Source organism: Salarias fasciatus, chromosome 22 (assembly GCF_902148845.1).
Source record: "Salarias fasciatus chromosome 22, fSalaFa1.1, whole genome shotgun sequence".
NCBI classification, from domain to species: domain Eukaryota; kingdom Metazoa; phylum Chordata; class Actinopteri; order Blenniiformes; family Blenniidae; genus Salarias; species Salarias fasciatus.
In genome coordinates, this window is record NC_043765.1 from 30,708,253 (window position 1) to 30,730,143 (window position 21,891).

Below are 21,891 nucleotides of genomic sequence, written 5' to 3' on the forward strand. Positions count from 1 at the left end.
TGATCCAGCTGGACCCTGTCCTCCAGTCCAGACTGATCCACCTGGACCCTGTCCTCCAGTCCAGACTGATCCAGCTGGACCCTGTCCTCCAGTCCAGACTGATCCAGCTGGACCCTGTCCTCCAGTCCAGACTGATCCAGCTGGACCCTGTCCTCCAGTCCAGACTGATCCCAGATGGTGAAATAAGGGGAAATTCTGTTAAATCTGGGTCAAGTTAAAGAAACATAGAGAATGATACCAAGTCGTCCTCAGTGTTTAATATTTGATGGTGAGTGAAGGGGTGACTGATTCAGGGAAGAACAGATGAAACCAGTGACTCTGGGGACAGTACCTCTCTGGTCCTCCAGGGGGCAGCAGCGGCTGTGGAATGATTCCTCCTGCACTGATCTCCTGCTCACTGTGGACTAAACACCACAGAGCAGCAGCTTCCAGGCTGATCAGGGATCAGTCCGCTTGATTAAATCATTCTGAGCAAACATGGAGTCTGGGACGAGATCTGATCCGGATTCAGCCGGTCTGGAATGATCAGAGCCAACACGGTCTGGATCCACATCGCCTTTATTTCACAGGGAAACCAGGTTGTTTAAAGACACACACACACACACACACACACACACACACACACACACACACACACACACACACACACACACACACACCGTGGGGGGGCGGGTTCTGGGGTCAGTCTGGGACCCTGAAGCCTCCGTCTCACAGCAGGGTCCAGGGAGTCTCTCAGTCCTCCTCCTCGTCCTCCTCGTCCTCCTCGTCCTCGGACTCTGTGGGAGGGACAGGTAGAATGAGGACCGGCCTCTGGTCGTCCTGCCTTCTCTCAGCTGCTGTGAAGACGTCTGGATCTCAGGTGGACGTGGAGACAGCCTCTGAAGACGCCGCCATGTAAACATCTGATGAACGTTTAGCCTCACAGTAAACCCCAGTACTGCGTTTCCTCTGAAGACTCGCCCGGCCTCCCCATCAGATCCTAGAACTACACAGAACCGGGACCCTGCTGACTGAGACAGAAGCAGTGGACAGAGGAGACGTGGACCGGCCTTCTTCAGCGTTCTGGAGCCACTCCACAAACTTCCTCATCTGCTCCAGGAAGACGCTCTTCCCTCTGGCCGCCGGAGCGTCTCGGTACCACTTCAAGATGGCCTCCTCGCCGAGCACGTCCGCTGGGGGGACAGGCGAGGACAGGCGAGGACAGGGTGAGCGGCTGAACACGCAGTGACACGCCGACTCAGCGGAGTGTGTGTGGGAGGTCCTGACCTTTGTAAAAGAGAACCACGATTCTGGAGAAGGCCTTCATGAAGCGGATGTTGTCGTAGCAGAAATCCTGGATCTTCAGCAGCAGCACCAGCTCCGACTGAGCCTGAGTGCTGAACACCGCCAGCAGGGGGGCGTGCAGCTGGGAGGCCACCAGGACACAGGTCAGTACAGGTCAGTACAGGTCAGTACAGGTTCATACAGGTCCATATAGGTCATTACAGGTCAAACAGGTCAGTACAGGTAGATACAGGTCCATACCGGTCCATACAGGTAGGTACAGGTTGAACATGTCCATACAGGTACATGATGGTGGGTTTAGGAGGAATGGAGGCTGTAATAATGATGTATTTCTGAACTGGGGGGACGCGGGGAACCTTCTCCAGGGGAAGAGTTGAAGCCTCTCAGGATTTATCCAGACAAGTTTTGTTGTGAATGTTGTGGTGAAGAGAAATGAGCTGGAAACAAGCAACGAGCTGTGTGTGAAGCTGTGTGTGGCGCTGTGTGTGAAGCTGTGTGTGAAGCTGTGTGTGGCGCTGTGTGTGAAGCTGTGTGTGAAGCTGTGTGTGGCGCTGTGTGTGTGGCGCTGTGTGTGAAGCTGTGTGTGAAGCTGTGTGTGGCGCTGTGTGTGTGGCGCTGTGTGTGTGAAGCTGTGTGTGAAGCTGTGTGTGTGGCGCTGTGTGTGTGGCGCTGTGTGTGTGGCGGACCTTGAGGTGTCTGAGGGCCTGCTCCGTCACCACCTCCTCCTTCTTGTTCCACTCCACGGCGTTCATCAGGCAGCTCCACAGCAGGCCCACCACCACCTGCTCCGGCAGCTCGCTCCTCTTCATCTCCTCCTTCACATACAGCACGACCTGAACACACCGGGGGGTCAGAGGTCGGCGTCCCGGCGGCGTGGGAGGGGAGGACGTGCAGACGGGTCACCTCCTTCAGAGGACGCCGCTGTGACAGGCGCTCCTGCAGCTCCCTCTGCAGCTCCCGCCGGGTCCCCAGGCTCTGCTGCAGCCGCAGGAAGTCCGCCAGCTCCGTCAGCCCGCGCTCACCGAAGTACCTGCAGAAGTGCTCCACCGTCCGCTTGTTGGCGGGAAACAGCTCCTGAAGGCACCAGCAGAAAACACCACCATCAACACCAACGCATGTAGCATCCCTGGGGTGTGAGCCCCGACTCGCTTTAGCATGTAGCAGGTAGCATCACTGGGGTGTGAGCCCTGCAGCTCTTCAGCATTTAGCATGTAGCATCTAGCATGTAGCATCACTGGTTTGTGAGCCCCGACACTCTTCAACATGTAGCATCGCTGGTGTGTGAGTCCTGCAGCTCTTTAGCATGTAGCATGTAGCATCACTGGTGTGTGAGCCCCACCTCGCTTTAGCATGTAGCATGTAGCATCAGTGGTGTGTGAGCCCTGCAGCTCTTTAGCATGTAGCATGTAGCATCAGTGGTGTGTGAGCCCTGCAGCTCTTTAGCATGTAGCATGTAGCACAGCTCAGAGTTGAAGCTGACTGGACGGACGGTGGTTTGGCGGTCTGTCTGCTCCTGGAGTTCAGAACAGACCAACATGGCGGCTCGGTCAACTCTCTCTTTTGTTACTAAAGCAGTTCAGCAGAAAGTTTTACTGAAAACATCTGAAATGAGAAATAAGCGGTGTGGCTGCTGAGTCTGTCTTTTGGTTTCAGGCCTGCTGGTTCAGACCACTGACCGTTTATAAAGATGGACGAAACTTACACGGTGTCCCCATAACACTCTGAAGTCCCACTTTGAGGATTTGAGCAGAACGTCTATTGAACATTTGAAACCAGATGTTAATGTGATTGGTCCAGCCTGTCACATGACCGCATCACATGGACAGAGGAGGCGCTGTGATTGGGTAATTCATACAAGACGACTTGCTTGTAGAAACTAGTGACAGAGATCAGAACATGTTCTGAAACTTTATATGTTTATTTATGCTCTGAAAATCGACATTTTTGGAATGTTTCCAATGAGACCCGGGCTCTTTTTGAACCCAACATCATCGCCCCCTGCTGGAATTTAGCCAGAATTACAGATTTTCTGCACTTCAGCGTTCTCTTCATGTTTTGCCAGTGGAAGTTGGTGCTTGGTTCAGGCTTTTTACAAAAGTTTCATGTTGCTCTGGTGCTCTGGACCCCGTTCCTCATTTGCATAGAGTTAAAGTTTATGCAAATCAGCAGCAGGCAGGAAGATACAATTCAACACAGCGCGGAACTCACCACACCCACCGACACAGGACGTGATGCTGGGAGGTGAACCATTTCCAGGGATCAAGCTAATCCTGGAGCGCAGCACCGCTCACGGTTCCTCGCTAACGTTCCCTCCAGAGAGGGGAACCCCTGTCCTGCTGGGGAACCCTCGCAGCCTCTGTGTGTCCTTACCAGAAGTCGTTTGTCCAGATTGGCCTTCCTCAGCGACGAGGTAACCGCGGTGGCGTCTCTCTCTGCGATCCACGCTTTAAACATCTTCACTGCAAAGGCTGCAGAGATCCCTGCAACGCCACGAGATTCCATTTACCGATCATTCTGAAGTGAACAGCGCCACGCCGCTCATCGCAGACAACTGACCCTCCTTGACCAGGCTCTCCGTGAAGAGGCTGCAGATGATGGGCGGCGGCAGCGTCCCGCCGGCCAGCAGGACGCCGGTCAGCGTGGCCAGCTTGGCCCGCTCTGACTCGCTGAAGGCCTTCAGGAAGAGCAGCAGCTGCAACACCAGGCGGCGAGCCGTGAGCGCCAGTTAGACCCACATGCAGGAACTAACAGAAGCTTTCTACCTTTTTGATTTCCTCCTCGAAGGCCTTCTCCAGATATTTGTATCTCCTGATGAGTTTATAGAAGACCTGCAATGAGAGCAGAGAGCCGGAAGTCTTCTCTCCGTTGGTTTGGGGTGTGGCGTGGTCCAGGAAGTGGAGACGGGGGGTACCTGAGCGTAGAGGCGCAGAGCGGCATGGCTCTCCTCAGCCGTGAACACACAGTGGGCCGCCGCCTTGGTCCGGTCGCCCTCGTCGATCCGGGTCCCGCCGGGAGCTGACAGAAGGCCATGTGGGGACAACGTCAGTGCGAGACGCAGCAGACGACACAGAGGCTATGCTAATATTAGCAGCTAACTCATGATGGAAGAGAGGAATACTGGATAACAAACTGGATAGCAGCAAAATATGAACCAACATTTTACACCAAGTAATTCAGGTCAGTGCTAATATGTAGCTACCAGCTAATGCTCAACTTGTAGCCACAGCTAATGCTAGACAGGTAGCTACCAGCTAACAGCAAACATGTAGCATCCAGCTAATGATAGACATGTAGCCACAGCTAATGCTAAATATGTAGCTACAAGCTAATGCTAAACATGGATCAACTAGCTAATGGTAAACATGTAGCTATCAGCCATTGATAAACATGTAGCTATACGCTAATGCTAAACATGTAGCTATAAGCTAATGCTAAACATGTAGCTATCAGCTCAAGGTAAATGTGTATCAACCAGCTAATGTCAAACATGGAGCTGCCAGCTAATGCTAAATATGTAGCTACAAGCTAATGCTAAACATGGAGCTACCAGTGAATGATAAACATGTAGCAATCAGCTAATGGTAAACATGTGGAAACCAGCTAATGCTAAATATATAGCTACAAACTAATGCTAAACATGTAACTACTAGCTAAAGATAAACATGCAGCAACCAGCTAATGCTAAATATATAGCTACAAACTAATGCTAAAAATGTAGCAACCAACTAATGATAGACATGTAGCCACAGTTAATGTTAAACATGTAGCTACCAGCTTGTTCAACACTCAGTTATTATTGATGATTATGATGAAGTGGATTCAGGGAGAGATGAGTGAGCAGAGAGTGACGTATGGTGGAGGGAGCATCATGACGTGAAGCTGCTGTCTCGAGCTGATTAGCAGTTTTGAGTTTCTCCTGCGGCCCAATATCAGGACAGACGTCCATCAGCTGACTGCAGTGGACAAGTCTGACTCAGCTGATCAGGACAGAGCAGCTCTGGATACTGAAGACGGTGTGTCAACAGATAAATTCCACTCTCACTAATGTTTTTGCCAAATGACGGTCGTTGATTTACAGTATATTCTGTGTTTTTGACAATAAAGTTACTCTCTAGTCTCCCCTCCCCAGAGATTCTGGATCGGTACAAACAGCTGAAGCTGCAGGAAGTTCCTGGATTCAGTGAAAATACACTTTCACTTGTGTGTCTTGGTTCAGCTGTTGTGGGTGAGGAGAAGGAGCTGTGCTGCTTAGTGAGTAGATCTCTTTGATTAGCAGGAATTACAGCCTTAATCTGACAGGGCAGTGATCTCTTTGTCCTTGTCTGAGACCTGGATTGATCCAGGGTGTCAGTCAGCCTGCAAACACCTCCACTCCATGCTCTCACATACTGATCAGTCAACATTTTAAGGTATTCTTCTCCAAAAAACCCTAAAATGCTCAGTTCTCTAATCATCAGACGACAGCTGCCTTCGCTGCACTCAGGAAATGTGTTTTACTTCAGTTCAACTCCAAGTGGCTCATTTCTCTCTCCAGACACTCCAGACTGTTCATCCTCACCCAGCATGCTCCCTGCGATGAGGATGTCGAACAGAGCGTCGGCATAGCGACGGTAGTCCAGGCGGGAGCCCGTCGCGTCCAAAAACTTAGCTACAGCGTCCAGGTCACCGCCCGCTTCATTGAGGCCGGAGACGATGGTGTCCCGAAATACCGTGGGCTCAAACTTCTCCTTTTCATCTGGGAAACAGGAACGCAGCTTCAGTCAGACTGTAGGATCAGCTAGTCTCTGGCTCTAAACTGAGCTTCAGTCAGACTGTAGGATCAGCTAGTCTCTGGCTCTAAACTCAGCTGGATGACTCACCTCTCTTCCTGGTCTTGAACCTGTGGCCTGTGAGCACCGGCTTCTGCTGCTTACCAGAATTCATACAAGTTCTGAAACCAGGCAGAAAGGAGACCAGCAGTGAGTCCACCAGGGTCCTCCAAAGACTGGATTCATTCATCAACTCTAATCTGGACTTCTGTTACAGTCAGATTTAATCTGGTGTTCCAGTCAGACCCTCGGCTGTGATTGGCTGAAGCTCTCGTCTCCTTCGTGCTCCGTGGAGCTTTTCCCTCCATTTCTCCATGATGGATTCCACAGAAGCTGCTGGATGTTTCTTTGCTCGTCTTAATCTCATTTTATCGTTGAGGATAAACACTGAGAGCAACACAGCTGGACTGAGCAGAGACCGGTCCTCTGGCTCTATCACACCAGCTTTTCCACTTCCTGAACTGATCTGTGTTTCCATCCAATCAGGTGATCAGGAAATGCTCAATAACTTCTGATTAACTGTACGCTCAGAGTCACCTTCATTCATAACAGCTGCTCCGTCACCGGATACTGCCTGTAGTGTACACACACACACACACACACACACACACACACACACACACACACAAACACACACACACGAGCAATCCTTCTCTTTTCGGTCCAGTGTGCTGCTCTCGCCTGATAAACATTTACAAATATTCAGGAAAAGTAAAGCAGGGCAGGAGAAGACAGTAGAAGACATTAGGAGACAGTGGGAGACAGTAGGAGACAGTGGGAGACAGTAGGAGAGAGTAGGAGACAGTGGGAGACAGTAGGAGAGAGTAGGAGACAGTGGGAGACAGTAGGAGAGAGTAGGAGACAGTGGGAGAGAGTAGGAGAGAGTAGGAGACAGTGGGAGACAGTAGGAGACAGTGGGAGACAGTAGGAGAGAGTAGGAGACAGTGGGAGACAGTAGGAGAGAGTAGGAGACAGTGGGAGAGAGTAGGAGACAGTAGGAGACAGTGGGAGACAGTAGGAGACAGTAGGAGACAGTGGGAGACAGTAGGAGAGAGTAGGAGACAGTGGGAGAGAGTAGGAGACAGTAGGAGACAGTGGGAGACAGTAGGAGACAGTAGGAGACAGTGGGAGACAGTAGGAGAGAGTAGGAGACAGTAGGAGACAGTAGGAGACAGTAGGAGACAGTAGGAGACAGTAGGAGACAGTGGGAGACAGTAGAAGGCAGTAGAAGACAGGAGACAGTAGGAGACAGTAAAGGACAGTGTGAGGCTGGTCCTACCAGTGAAGCTTCAGGCTCCTGCAGTGAGGCTCAGACCTGCTGTCTGTCTGCTGCTATGTTTAGTCAGCTCAGCCCCACACACACACACACACACACACACACACACACACACACACACACACACACACACACACACACACAGAAAGACTATGTAATTCCTGTTAGGAAGTTTCAGTCTTTAGGAAATAGAGGAAGAAAAAGGCAAGACTGGAAATAATGAAGACATTTTAAAAAGTGTCAATAAATAAGTAAATAAATAAAAAGAAAATGCAATCCAGAGATATTTAATTTGTAGAAAAGAAAATGTAAAATAATATAGAAACAAATACAGGTGCACTTTGTAGGTTTTCAGATTAAAAAACTGTTTCTTTTACTGCTTTTTTGGCTGTAGCTTTGTTTATTTATTTAATTATGTTTTGCCTTATAGCTTTATTGACCTCGTGTCATTCCAGCTTCAGTGTCGGTGCGGATGGGAGACACTCCACCACAGCCTGGTCTGACAGTCTCATCCTTCTTTCACAGCATTTTGACATTTAATCCAGGAGGAAAAAGAGAAAGACTCTGGAGTGTGAATAAAGAGAAAGCTTGGTGAGGCCCCGTGAGGCTGCAGAGCCACAGGTTGGACACCGCTGCTATAAGTGTGTAGGCGTGTGTGTGGGGCAGACCTGGGAGTGTGTGTGTGTGTGTGTGTGTGTGTGTGTGTTCTCCTGGCCTCCTCACACACTTCCCTGTTTGGTTTGAGGACAGTTGGATCTTCTCAGCACAGAATGAAACTCCTGATCCAGATCCGGTTCAGTTCAGCTCCGCTCTGTTTCCACCAGCCCCCTGCTGCCCCACCGTCCAGATGTGGACTGGACGGACCACCTGTCCAGATGTGGACTGGACGGACCACCTCTCCAGATGTGGACTGGTGTGTTACCAGTGTCCAGTCCAGACCTGTTCCTCCAGCAGACCCTCCTCTTCTCTGCTGTTGTGGAACAGTGGCGTCCTCCTGTTGAACAGGCCCCTCCCCCGTCCCCCGGCCCCTCCCCTGTCCCCTCCCTCGTCCCCTCCCTGGTCCCCGGTCCCCTCCGCCGTCCCGTCCCCCGGCCCCTCCCCCTCTGCCCCCCCAGACGGCACTCAGCCCACCCCGGCAGTGAGGCTTCAGTCGAGGTCCTGGTGGCTCGTGATGGCTGCGCCCCAGAGAGGAGACCTGAACCCCTCCGAGAGGAAGATCCTGGAGCTCATCCAGACCGGTGAGTGATCCAGGTCCACAACCAGGTCCTGTACCGGGTCCTGAACCAGGCCCTGAACTGGGTCCTGAACCGGGTCCTGAACCAGGCCCTGAACCAGGCCCTGAACTGGGTCCTCATCTGGGTCCTGAACCGGGTCCTGAACCAGGCCCTGAACTGGGTCCTGAACCGGGTCCTGAACTGGGTCCTGAACCAGGTCCTGAACTGGGTCCTGAACCGGGTCCTGAACTGGGTCCTGAACCAGGTCCTCATCTAGTTTTCCTGTGTACTGAGCTTTGGTGTGTGTGTGTGTGTGTGTGTGTGTGTGTGTGTGTGTGTGTGTGTGTGTGTGTGTGTGTGTACTGACATTAGGAGCATATTTGTCATGAGGACAGATCCTCAGCAGCAGAGTCAGTGGATCTGGAGACCTGAGGGATCTGGCCAGCAGACCCACCAGGTCCCTCCCTGGACGTGGTCCAGGTTCCTGCCTGGTCTTTACACGTCCTGCTGGACTGGCGTCTCGCTGCTGCAGCCTGAAGGGCGGCGCCGTGCTGCCTTCAGGGCCTTTGAGGATTGTTGGAGTTCTTGCAGAGGCAGATGTTGTGTTGCAGCTGGACTGAGTTCACTTTGACAGCGTGGGACATTTCCAGGAGCAGAAGCAGCAGAGCAGCCTCCCAGCATGATGATACCTCCGCCCTGTTTTCTCTCAGCGCTGTCCTTCCTCACCGCAGCCTGATGAAGACTGCTTTACTGTAGACGGAACGTTTTTACCTTCAGCGCAGAGACAAGAGAGGAGTCACTGTAGAGAGCTTCAGGAAGCTCCTTGGTGACTGTGACACAGCATGAAGGGGTGAATGTTGATGAACGAGTGATCTGAGCTTTAACACACTGGCTCCCTCTGCAGGTGAGGTGAAGGAGATCGCTGAGCTGCTGGCCGACCGCCAAGTCCGGATCAACTGTCTGGACGAGGTAGAGGACGACTCTGTCCCTCTGTCAAACCCACAGTCCTGCTGTCTCCTCCTCCTCCTCCTCCTCCTCCTCCTCCTCCTCCGCCTCCTCCTCCTCCTCCTCCTCTCCCTCTTCCTCTTCCTCCTCCTCTCCCTCCTCCTCCTCTTCCTCCTCCTCCTCCTCCTCCTCCTCCTCCTCCTCCTCTCCCTCTTCCTCTTCCTCCTCCTCCTCTCCCTCTTCCTCTTCCTCCTCCTCCTCCTCCTCTCCCTCTTCCTCTTCCTCCTCCTCTCCCTCCTCCTCCTCTTCCTCCTCCTCTTCCTCCTCCTCCTCCTCCTCCTCCTCTTCCTCCTCCTCCTCCTCCTCCTCCTCCTCCTCCTCCTCTCCCTCTTCCTCTTCCTCCTCCTCCTCTCCCTCTTCCTCTTCCTCCTCCTCTCCCTCCTCCTCCTCTTCCTCCTCCTCTTCCTCCTCCTCCTCCTCCTCCTCCTCTTCCTCCTCTTCCTCCTCCTCCTCCTCCTCCTCCTCTTCCTCCTCCTCCTCCTACTCCTCCTCCTCCTCCTCCTCTCCCTCTTCCTCTTCCTCCTCCTCCTCTCCCTCTTCCTCTTCCTCCTCCTCTCCCTCCTCCTCCTCTTCCTCCTCCTCCTCCTCCTCCTCCTCCTCCTCCTCCTCTCCCTCTTCCTCTTCCTCCTCCTCCTCTCCCTCTTCCTCTTCCTCCTCCTCCTCCTCCTCTCCCTCTTCCTCTTCCTCCTCCTCTCCCTCCTCCTCCTCTTCCTCCTCTTCCTCCTCCTCCTCCTCCTCCTCCTCCTCCTCCAGTGCAGCAGCTGTGTCCTTTGTGGAGGCGTCACCTGTGGAGGACAGAGAGGCTGGAGGACAGCAGCTGCAGTGGACTGGCTGTGTCTCTGTCAGGTGTGGCTTCCTGCAGGAGGGCCACTCCAAACACTCCAAGACAAGTGTTGGATCTGATCCGTCCCCAGGCCTCCGACAGGAAGTGAACCACCGACAGGAGCTGCAGCCGTCCAGAGCCTCTGCAGCGTGATGTTGAAAAAAGAAAAAGAAATCTGACGGCTTGATTCCCAGCCACTGGCTGACTCTGTTCAGTGTGTGTGTGTGTGTGTGTGTGTGTGTGTGTGTGTGTGTGTGTGTGTTTCCAGTACGGCATGACTCCCCTCATGCACGCCGCCTACAAAGGGAAGGCCGACGTGTGTCGCCTGCTGCTGCAGCGCGGCGCCGACGTCAACTGCAACCAGCACGAGTACGGCTACACGGCGCTCATGTTCGCAGGCCTCTCAGGTAAACCCCACACACACCCTGCACACACACACACACACACACACACAGGGCACAGCGCCACCCGGTGTCACCGGAGAGAACCGCAGCCATTGGCGTGAGTCGACTCTGCGTAGGGATGGGAATCGTTAAGAATTTGGCGATTCCATTACCGATACTGCTTATCGATACGATTCCTTATTGATTTTCCTTGAGTGAGAAATGAAATAATATAAATGGGTGTTTGTATAAACTCTTTAACATCTTCATCCTGAAGAAGAAAACAATATCCAGTCTCATCAAAAAGAAGAAATTAGTTGAATTACTTCCCAAGTATCAACAGGCCCAAAGCGGAGTCTGTGTATCTCATGATGGTCTCCGTGGCCCCCCGGAGCCGGGCCGTGGCTGCTGGGAGCCGGCTGAGCCCAGCGCTACGCTCCACACGTTCCGTCATCACGCGCACAGCGGAACTGATAAGCAGAATCGTCAAGGAGCCAAACAATTCCTTGGAATTGAGTCACTGGGAACGAGAAAAAGAATGTGAGACCCAGCCAGTCAGGCACAAGCTTCTCTTCCAAAGTGTCGTGTAGCAGCAGAGCGGCGTCAGGATCACATGATGTTTCCGTTGCCGAAGAGCACTCGGTGGCGTTGAACTCACACACAGACCCTCCGCTGTGTCCAGGCAAGGCGGACATCGCCTCCATGATGCTGGACGCGGGAGCCGACACCGACCTGGTGAACTCGGTGGGCCGCACCGCCGCTCAGATGGCGGCGTTCGTAGGTGAGACGGGCGGAGTCCGGCGTGGCGCCGCGGCGAACATCTGTGCAGACGTGTGACGCTGAAACGCTCCTGCAGGGCAGCACGAGTGCGTCACCGTCATCAACAACTTCTTCTCGCGGGCGAGGCTGGAGTACTACACCCGGCCGCAGGGCCAGGAGAGCGAGCCCCAGCTGCCCCCCCGCCTGGCCGAGCCCCTGCACAGGATCATCATGACCACCAACCTGAACCCGGTCAAGGTGAGGCCCGGCCCGACCCCCGGGGTCAGGCGGCGCGTGACGCCTCGCTGCGCCCGGCAGATCGTCATGCTGGTGAAGGAGAGCCCCCTGCTGGTGGACGCGGCGGCGCTGCAGAAGTGCTCCCGGGTGATGGAGCTGCTGTGCGAGCAGTGCGTGAAGCAGCGCGGCACGAACGAGGTGCTGGCCATGAAGATGCACTACCTCAGCTGCGTGCTGCACAAGTGTGAGGCCTTCCTGCAGAGGCAGGACCACACGCTGGACGCCCTGCTCAAGAGGTGAGGCAGAGAGGGGCGGGGCGGGCCGGGGCGCCGCCGGCTTCAGCTTCAGCTTCAGCTTTATCTACAGCTTCGGCCTGAGCTTCATGTTCATGTTCATCTTTAGCTTCAGCTTCATTTTCATCTTCATCTTCAGGTTCAGTTCCAGCTGTGATGGATCATAGGAGTTTACGTCACATTTTTTATTTCCAGTAGTTGATATGCAGACGCTTGTTTAATCAATCAGGAAAATGTCTGTCCACCCACCCATCCACCCACCCATCCATCCATCCATCCATCCATCCATCCATCCATCCATCCATCCATCCATCATCCACCCACCCACCCATCCAGCCCACCCATCCATCCATCATCCACCCACCCACCCACCCATCCACCCATCCATCCATCCATCCATCCATCCATCCACCCATTCATCCATCCATCCACCCATCCATCCATCCATCCATCCATCCATCCATCCACCCATCCATCCATCCATCCATCCATCCATCCACCCATCCATCCATCCATCCATCCATCCATCCATCCACCCATTCATCCATCCATCCACCCATCCATCCATCCACCCATCCATCCATCCATCCACTCATCCATCCATCCATCCATCCATCCATCCATCCATCCATCCATCCATCCATCCACCCATCCTTCTATCCAACCCTCCCTCCCTCCGTCCGTCCGTCTGATTCATTTTTTCAGTCCTCTGATCGTCCAGTTGCTGCTTGCTGTTCTCCCTCTGAGGTTGGACTAGTCCATCAGAGACGGTTCCTGTCTTTAGTCCAGACGTCTGTCCGTCCTCCAGCCGTCTGACGGCGTAGTGTCTGGATGTCCTGTGTCTTCCCAGCCTGCTGCGGGGCAGAGAGAGTGATGGCTTCCCTCAGTACCAGGAGAGGTTCATCCGGGACTGCATCAGGAAGTTCCCGTACTGCGAGGCCACGCTCCTGCAGCAGCTGGTGAGGGCCGGAGAGGTCGGGGGTGGAGAGGGTGGAGGAGGGCTGAGGGTGGAGGAGGGCCGAGGGTGGAGGAGGGCTGAGGGTGGAGGAGGGCTGAGGGTGGAGGCTCTGGCCGGCTCATCTTTTACAGGAAACAACTGCTCCAGACTTTAGTTTTCTTCCAGGGTCCAGCAGGAAAGGCTGTGCTGCAGCCGGGTTACTGGGTGGAACCACCCTAACAGGTGGTGGAGTGACCCTAACAGGTGGAGCAGTGACCCTAACAGGTGGAGCAGTGACCCTAACAGGTGGTGGAGTGACCCTAACAGGTGGAGCAGTGACCCTAACAGGTGGAGCAGTGACCCTAACAGGTGGTGGAGTGACCCTAACAGGTGGTGCAGTGACCCTAACAGGTGGTGGAGTGACCCTAACAGGTGGTGCAGTGACCCTAACAGGTGGTGCAGTGACCCTAACAGGTGGAGCAGTGACCCTAACAGGTGGAGCAGTGACCCTAACAGGTGGTGGAGTGACCCTAACAGGTGGAGCAGTGACCCTAACAGGTGGTGGAGTGACCCTAACAGGTGGAGCAGTGACCCTAACAGGTGGTGGAGTGACCCTAACAGGTGGAGCAGTGACCCTAACAGGTGGTGGAGTGACCCTAACAGGTGGAGCAGTGACCCTAACAGGTGGTGGAGTGACCCTAACAGGTGGTGCAGTGACCCTAACAGGTGGAGCAGTGACCCTAACAGGTGGTGCAGTGACCCTAACAGGTGGAGCAGTGACCCTAACAGGTGGAGCAGTGACCCTAACAGGTGGTGCAGTGACCCTAACAGGTGGAGCAGTGACCCTAACAGGTGGTGGAGTGACCCTAACAGGTGGAGGTGTCCCCCGCAGGGCAGCGACCCCACCGCCTTCTCCGTGCTGACCCAGGCTCTGACGGGCCAGATGACCTTCGTAGACGCTGATTATTGCGCCACCTGTGGGGAGAAGGGAGCAGAGCAGAGGTGCTCCCTCTGCAGAGCCGTGAGTCCGCCTCTTCTGAACGCTCCCGTCCCGCCGCCTGTCCTCCAGAGGTGTCCAGCTCGTCCTGTCTGTCCCCAGGTGACCTACTGCAGCCCGGTGTGCCAGAAGCTGCACTGGTTCACCCACAAGAAGATCTGCAGGGTGCTGCAGGAGCAGGACGGCGGCCTGGACCACGCCCCCCGGCTGAAGGAGCTCAAAGGTTTGCCGGCCGCCGCTGAAACGGTCCGTCCGTCTCCGTCTCCGCCCGCCTCCGTCTCCTGACTCTGTCTCCGTTTGGTCCTCAGAGGACGAGAGCGACCTGATGGCGGAGACGGCTCACTTCCTGCAGGAGCTGTGTCTGCGGGCGGACGAGAAGCTGGCCGCCGCCGCCGGCTGTCCGGCGGAGCTGTTCAGCCGGCCGCCCGCCTCGCCCCAGGAGCCGCAGGAGCCGCGGGACCCACCGGTCAGCCAGGACTGAGTCAGCAGGCCGTCCGTCGCACCGGCGTCTCCGTGTGGGCCCGGTCCACCAGGATCTGGCAGGACGGGTGGACCGGCGCCGCCGCTGAGGGAAGATTTACTGGAATCTTCTGGATCCGGTGATGCTCGCTGAGCGCCAACATGAGGAGCTGGACGTGTGTCCGTCCAGCCGCTCATAGAAACCATTCTCAGCTTCCTGGAACTAAAGCACCACTTAGATTTTGAGAGAAGGTTTGATGTAGACCAGTTCTGCACTTTGAAACTGATTTTGGTTTGTATTAATAGTCTTATGAAGAGTTTCACTGGTTTCTAGAAGTGTTGAGACGGTACGGTGAGGATCTTTCTTTGTGACTCTGGACGTTTCCCTGCAGTCTGATCACACTGCTCACGCTCCGGTGGAGGAAAAGGAAAACTGCTCAGGAACGTGATTAATCCTCTTCAGGCGCAGCTTGTCTTCACATGATGAAGAGGTCTACTGCACTCTGACGGTGAAGATGAAGATGTTTTAGTGTGATGAAGGTTTTCAGGCTCTTTGGGTTTTGTACAGATTCAAACAGTGAGCTGCTGCTCTCTCTGGATTAAACCTCTGGTCACTTCCTGTTCTCAGCTCTCTTTTCTGCGGCGAGTCGGTAAAATTGCGGCACGGTGTGGCTTCACTCTCTGCTCCGCTGGATTTATTAGCATGCCGTTACCGGTCCTCTGTTCAGCCCACCTCCCGGACCCGCCGCTTCCTGCTTCTGTTCAACGGCTGAACCTCCCGGCGTCGTTATCAGACCACCTACCTGGCGTCGGACACACCTGCTCCGTTCTCTTCTCCTGATCCAGTCCCTGAGGCCCTGTGGGTTCCCCAGACCTCACATCCCCTCCTGAGAGCAAGACATTTGTTTTCCACTCCAGCCTCTGGCCCACGCCGCAACAGTCATGGTCCGGGGAACCTGCATCATGGTCCTGGCCCTGGAAACCTTCCTTGTGAACCATCGTGGCTCTGTTCTGGATTGTGAGACTCATCCCCACCTGACTGTTTAATCAGGAGTAAGGTTCGAACACATCAGAGCTACAGATTCAGTTACTTCAAAGTTTCACCCTGAATTTATCCTCATTGTGTTTAAAATAAATAAATGAAGAATTTAGCAGATTTTTCTTCAGATGAAATGGAACATCATCTTCAGTTAAAAAAATGGAAAATTACATACATATATGTATATATATACGTATATATATATTAGGAGTGCAACGGTATTTGTATTCGTCCCGTACCGTCACGGTACGGGGGTCACGGTTCGGCACACACAATCACACGACGAATACACCAGTGAGTAAAAAAAAAAAAAAAAATTCCAACCTTAGATGGCGGTAATGAGCCTAAAAGCTGCCGGCAACCACCATTACCACAGAAGAAGAAGAAGTACAACAAGCAGGTCCAAACATGAACAAACAAAGAAGAAAGTACAAGCGGAATGAGAGCTGCAGCGTGTGGCGGAGCGGATTAAACGGGAGAGTATTTGTTCCGAGTGCGTTCCCTCATACGGAGTGACGTGTGACGTGCCAGTAAACAGGAAGCAGCACAGTCAAAAAACCAGCAGAGAACGCCACGGTGGTGGAAAAACACTTTTTTAATACAAAACCCCGACATAAAAAACATTGGAGAGGTGAGATGGAACCAAATCGCGCAACAGCGAGTTGTATAAAGAGCTCCATAGCAGAATACGAGCGATCGCCGGCTGGTGTTATGGATTAACTGGTTCCCGTGTTAACGAATGACAGCGGAGGTCTGTGTAAACACATGCTGATTACAGCAGTTGTTAAAGTAAGACTCACAAAAGACTTTAAACGTATACAGTCACTGTGACTGTTGATAACCGACGTTCGCCAGAACGACTAGATGTTTTAGTCATTATTGGTCACAAGTTAACACGGGCACCAGTTAATTCGAAACATCGGCATGCGGCGCAGAGCTCACACCGAGACGTGCTGCTCCGCACGGCGGTGCTGCGGTCAGGGGAGCAGCGCTCCTTCAGCAGGTATCATGGAGATGTTGGGACATTATTTGAGCAGATATCTGCAGATAAAAACTCTCTGCTTGGCGCTGAGGACTGCTGCTGCAGAGAGGAAGACCTGCAAGTTCCTCGTGAGACTTTGTGCGCATGTCACAGGGTCCTTGTAAACAAGGATTCATCGTGGATGCTTTGTATGCTGTACATGAACACACTCGCGTTTAATACTATTGTTTACAATCGGATTGAAAAAAAAAAACACCATGTAAACTGGGCCAATAATGTGTCACATGGGAAAGCTTGGGAAAAATGTTCTGGTACATTTGTGAGCTTTTTTTACTTTTTCCCAACTGTACCGAAAAACGTACCGAACCGTGACCCTTACACCGAGGTACGTACCGTACCGTGGCTTTTGTGTACCGTTACACCCCTAATATATATATATATATATATATATATATATATATATATATATATATACGTATATATATATATATATATATATATATATATATATATATATATATATATACATATATATATATATATATATATATATATATATATATATATATATATATATATATATATACATACATATATATATATAATAGAAGCAGCAGTTGAACTCCATGACCTCCTGATCACGTTTCCCTACATCCTCCTGCTGCTCACTCTGGAGTTCAGACACTAGAGGGCAGCATCGGCCTGCTGCTGTGATGAGACAGCATGAGCCCAGGCCAGAGGAATCCAGAGGTCTCTAGGTGTTTTCAGGGGCCTGGGAGGGTCTCCAGAGGTCCCTAAGAGTCCTAAGAGGTCTCTATGGGTCTCCAGGGAACTTCAGAGGTCTCCAAAGGACTCTGATGAGAAGTGAGCAGCTTCTTGTGGAACCAGCTGAGGCAGATCACGGTTTGATCCCCTCAGGCCGCCTCCTGCCTGGAAGAAAGTCTTGAGGTGGACTCAGGCCCTGCTGGAGGTTCTCTGGGTCTGAGTCGGTCTGCATCTTGAAGGGGGACACATGAGTCTTTAGAGGTCTGCAGCTCATCATGACCCAAAGAAGAACTTCAAGCTTTCCACTGATAAAGTTCTACTGAATCATGTTTCACGCTGAAAATGAAGGAACCAGAACCATGTAGTCCTCCAACCGAGACCAAACTCACAAACTGACATGAGACTGATCAGGTCTCGAGGCTCGGATCAGGACGGAGCTTCACCAGTACGTTTATTTCAGCATTCAGGCTGTGTTCTGTTTCTTGGATGGAAACTTGGCGTACTGACGGATATCTTCCGGAACTGATGGACGTGTTGGGCTGTCCACTCCGGTCCCAGACCGCTGTGTCACCGAGGACAGTCCCAGACCGCTGTGTCGCCGAGGACAGTCCCAGACCGCTGTGTCGCCAAGGACAGTCCCAGACCGCTGTGTTGCCAAGGACAGTCCCAGACCGCTGTGTCGCCGAGGACAGTCCCAGATGAGCCGTGAAGAGACGCCAGCACCTCAAGTCAACCGACAGCCATCGATAATCTGGAACCAACATGGCAGAAGAAGAACGTTCAAATCCACCCAGAGCTACCCGGTCCCAGAGATCCCCGGGCAGACCGTCAGGAGGGAGCACCAACCACTGCACCACTTCCACGCCACTTGGGTTCCATGTGTGAGGACAGTGGAAGCTGCTGGTGGTTTGATGGACACGTGTCCAGAGTGACGGACCGACAGAGACACCGAGGACTCGGTTTGTCTCCCGTGACGGACCTCCTTCGGCGATGCTTTGAGTTTCTGTTCCGCTCCCACGGGAGAACCCTGACCCCGTCCTGCCGTCAGGACTCCTCGTGTTTCCCCCCGACCGTCCCCCCTTCGCCCCCTGCAGGGAGTCTCGCTGTGGACGAAGGGCTCGTCTCAACTTTCCAGGTAGCGCGATGTGAAAGTCGGCGATTGCTCTGGTGGATCGAGTGACGCTGACAGTCGTCCTCCGGGCCCGCCAGGTCCGCTTCCCTCCGCCGGCCCTCGGCCTCGGCCTCAGCTCCGCCATGTGACAAACACAGCTTTTTGGGGTAACTGGAGCTCGTTTCCCGTCTCTCTGTAACAATGATGGACGGAGCGGAACACTTCTGGAGTGGATTTATTTTCAGTGCTATCAAAGGGGCGACATGGAGCCTTGGAGTGAAGTCTTTGTCAGAAGGCCCTGGGAAAGGCTCGTCAGCAGACGCCTCGGGTCTCCGGGGCAAAGTTTCAGCAGGATAAAGGTGCAGAGAGGCTTTGTCTGGGTTGTGTATGATTTGGATAATGGACACACACATACATCATGACGGTGAGCTCATTCAGTCCGTTCAGACGCCCGGCAAGACGCCTGACACCCAGGTAGTCGCTTTATAACATTATAGCAGAACAACAGTTTGTCCTTCAGAGCTGTAACAGCCGATCTGAGGGGATCAAACCGTGGAAACAGCTGCAGTGCTCAGGAAGAATGAACAGGTCCTGATGTATTTTCAGTCATTAAATGAATTTAACAGGAAGCAACTCTGAGAGGAAGGAAAGCATTTTAGTGATTTTGCAGTTTGTGTGACATTAGTGAGCAGGACAGAGACAGCAGCTCTGCAGCTCTTCATCAGCTGCCTGCACTCAAGCATACGAACCAGATGAAATACACAGAGTCAGAGTTTCACAGTTTATTGATATCGATCAGAGGGAAGGGGAAGGGTGAAAGAATGAAGGACAGGGAGCACGAGGGGAACACAGGAGAGGCGGGATCTGGTGGGATTAAACCGTAAACATCTGATCTTCATCTGGAACTTGTGCAGCTTCTTCCCTCCGGATCCCTCCGTCACCTGAGCGAGGAGCAGCGTCTGTGTGCAGCGGTAACCCGAGAGCCTGCCGCTGCAGAAGTGACCTCATGGAGGAAACAACAAGGCTATCGGATGCTGGAGGACTGTGTGAAGACACCTGAAGACCCCCGGAGACACCCGAGACCCGGCCAAGAACCAGCAGCCGCCACCTTTCATCTGCTTCTGTCTGCAGGCTGTGTGTGTGTGTGTGTGTGTGTGTGTGTGTGTGTGTGTGTGTGTGTCAGTCTGATCTCTGATTCATTCATTTCTTCCTTCAGTCAAACGGAGGTACTTTTTGTTACGGAAGCTGAAAATCCTGAAAGATGAATCTTTGTTCGCTTTCTTCCAACTCGGTGTCAGGCTTGGTGAACGTTGGTGAACAAACTGTGATCAACAGTTAATAGTAACCATGAAAAGTCGGCCTCTCCTCGGATGCTTCGAGGATTCCCAACAGCACCGTCCTGAACCTCCTGTGATGGAGAGGCGTGTCTAAAAACCAGGGATCTACAGAGGGCCAAAAAAAAAAACCAAGCTAACAAAACCACTTTCGGACGAGAACACCAACAATTGGCAATGGAAGAGTACCGTTTTAGGTACGGTGCTTTCAGAAGTATCCACAAGCCATGTAAACACAGTGAGAAACCATACCATGCCATACGGTTCGGTGTGGTACTGCACAGTACGGCTCGGTTCCGTACCGTACTGTACCGTACCTTCATACTACAGACAAGACTTCCCCAATGAGGTGCTCCTGAATCCAAAAGCAGACTCAATACGGTCTTCAGCTCTACAGAGTTTTTTGAGGATCAGGTAGAGATTTGAAATGGGCAGTAAAAAGGATTACTGTCCTAAAGAAACCCAGGAAGAACCCGGGCTGAGGAGACTGAACAAGACCAGAGACAGGCGAGACGGTAAGACACTCTCAGTGTTTGTTCTGGACACGTTGCCGTTCCTCCACTGTGCTCCAACATGTTCTGGAAATCGTCTGCTGTTCCTGTTCATAAAACCTGGCGACGTCTCGAAGCGAGCAGGAGGGGAACCAGGCTGCTGCAGGAACAGATACAGACGGACCGACGGGGGCCGTGGTCTGTTCCTGCACTTCATGAACGGTGTGAGAGCCGCGACGTTCCTTCTCTTTTGTCTTTCCCGGGAGGGAAGGAGGACCTGCGATCTGCTGAAACACACACCGTCTTTGTGTGGCCAGGGTTTTCTGAGCGCTGTGGCGGAGTGAGCATCCTCCGCTAACATCCGGCCTGAAAGAGAAGCAGGTGTGTCCGCAGCACAGACATTAACCTCTCTTTGACTTCTGGCAGCTATTGACAGCGAGCGGCGGCTCCGGGCCCCGGGACAACTCAACAAACGCACCATTGTATGATCCTGTTTTGGACTTTTTATATAGTATGTTTGCAGACCGTGAATTTCTGCGGCTTTTGATGTGGCTGCTGCTGTCTCTTTGATGTATAGCCGACAAAACTCACATGATTCACAATATAGGGAAAGGGGAGATTAAGTGTACGGCGGGGGGGCCCGGCCGCGGCGGCCCATTGTCTCCCGAGGGTTTTCTGCTCGTTCTGGTCGGGGCTGTTACCGCACGGCTTCCTGACACCTTTTTGTGATGCTACTTTCATGATTTTTGAAGGAATCCGGCGCAGTCAGTGAGCGCGCTCTAATCCTTTCTTTTAGCGACGTGTGAACTTCTCGTCCGGGGATTTGTTTGTTGGAGTCAAAGAGGGGCAGAGGGTTTGGCAGGATGTGGACTCTGTTCACAGAGAGCGTAGTAATCCTGTGGTTACCGCGCCGAGACATCACACCTTTGAAGGCTGTGAGCCCCGGGAAGCTCCCATCAGGACTGCTTCCAGTCAGCAGGAGACTCGATCCGCCCGCCGGGCCTCAGGGTTCAGACCCGAGACCCTCAGCAGCCTGGCCTCCGCAGCAGAAGAAAGCATGCTGTGCTCATCTGCTGGAAACAGTACTGTTTCTGGGTCATCTGGACTGAACAGAGGAGAAAACACAGGATGATATGGAGTTGGACATGTCTGTGGAGAAAGGGATGAATAAATATCTGACATTACAGCAGAAAGAGCAGCGGACAAATCAGTCTGGGTTATGAAGTAAAAAAACACCACTAAATGGACAGGCTGTGTTATTTTTAGCCCGAAGCCGATCAGCTTCCACAGGTTTGAAGTTTGAGGCTGTTTTTTTCAGTAGATCATCCTCCAGTAGATCTCCTTCCTTTAATAGATCACCGTGCTTCGGTTGATCTCCTCCATTCAATAGATCGCCATCATTAACTAGATCGCCTTGCTTTAATGGATCCCCTTCCCTCTATAGATCACCAACTTCAGTAGATCTCCTCCACTCAGTAGATCACCTTCCTTTGGTAGATCATATGGAGCCCCCAAAGGGACACAGATTTTTTTCTAGACGAGTTTTATTTGTTTATTTAGAGTTTGAAGCGAGCACTCACACGTTTTTAGGGCGTGAGTGAACTTGCTCTACTTGTGCACCTCGAGGTAGTAAACGCTCGCCAAAAACTCTGAAGTGAGCACGTCAACATATGCAGGAAGAACACAGTCATCTC

General features: G+C 52.7%; 2 protein-coding genes across 2 annotated transcripts; one reads left to right on the top strand and one right to left on the bottom strand.

Moving 5' to 3' along the window:
- Positions 1 to 732: 732 nt before the first annotated feature.
- bzw2 (basic leucine zipper and W2 domains 2) lies at positions 733 to 7,386 on the bottom strand. The gene is made up of 12 exons (XM_030120135.1): positions 7,372 to 7,386; positions 6,144 to 6,214; positions 5,843 to 6,019; positions 4,196 to 4,299; positions 4,047 to 4,112; positions 3,841 to 3,976; positions 3,655 to 3,764; positions 2,188 to 2,358; positions 1,971 to 2,117; positions 1,267 to 1,405; positions 1,050 to 1,172; positions 733 to 776 (listed from the first exon to the last, which is right to left on the bottom strand). Exons 2-12 carry the CDS (start codon positions 6,205 to 6,207, stop codon positions 733 to 735), a joined length of 1,281 nt encoding a protein of 426 aa, XP_029975995.1. The 5' UTR covers positions 6,208 to 6,214; positions 7,372 to 7,386.
- Positions 7,387 to 8,539: 1,153 nt separating this feature from the next.
- LOC115409138 (ankyrin repeat and MYND domain-containing protein 2-like) lies at positions 8,540 to 14,497 on the top strand. The gene is made up of 10 exons (XM_030120136.1): positions 8,540 to 8,606; positions 9,487 to 9,551; positions 10,679 to 10,817; positions 11,476 to 11,574; positions 11,650 to 11,810; positions 11,871 to 12,085; positions 12,933 to 13,056; positions 13,912 to 14,040; positions 14,119 to 14,239; positions 14,325 to 14,497. Exons 1-10 carry the CDS (start codon positions 8,540 to 8,542, stop codon positions 14,495 to 14,497), a joined length of 1,293 nt encoding a protein of 430 aa, XP_029975996.1.
- Positions 14,498 to 21,891: the final 7,394 nt, after the last annotated feature.

Coding starts and splice junctions, on each gene's coding strand:
- bzw2 (XM_030120135.1), bottom strand. CDS start 6,207: ATGAATTCTGGTAAGCAGCAGAAGCCGGTGCTCACAGGCCACAGGTTC. Junction 4,300..5,842: donor CATCGCAGGGAGCATGCTGG/GTGAGGATGAAC, acceptor GCCTTCTGTCAG/CTCCCGGCGGGACCCGGATC. Junction 1,406..1,970: donor AGGCCCTCAGACACCTCAAG/GTCCGCCACACA, acceptor GTGGCCTCCCAG/CTGCACGCCCCCCTGCTGGC.
- LOC115409138 (XM_030120136.1), top strand. CDS start 8,540: ATGGCTGCGCCCCAGAGAGGAGACCTGAACCCCTCCGAGAGGAAGATC. Junction 11,811..11,870: donor CCAACCTGAACCCGGTCAAG/GTGAGGCCCGGC, acceptor TGCGCCCGGCAG/ATCGTCATGCTGGTGAAGGA. Junction 14,041..14,118: donor GGTGCTCCCTCTGCAGAGCC/GTGAGTCCGCCT, acceptor GTCTGTCCCCAG/GTGACCTACTGCAGCCCGGT.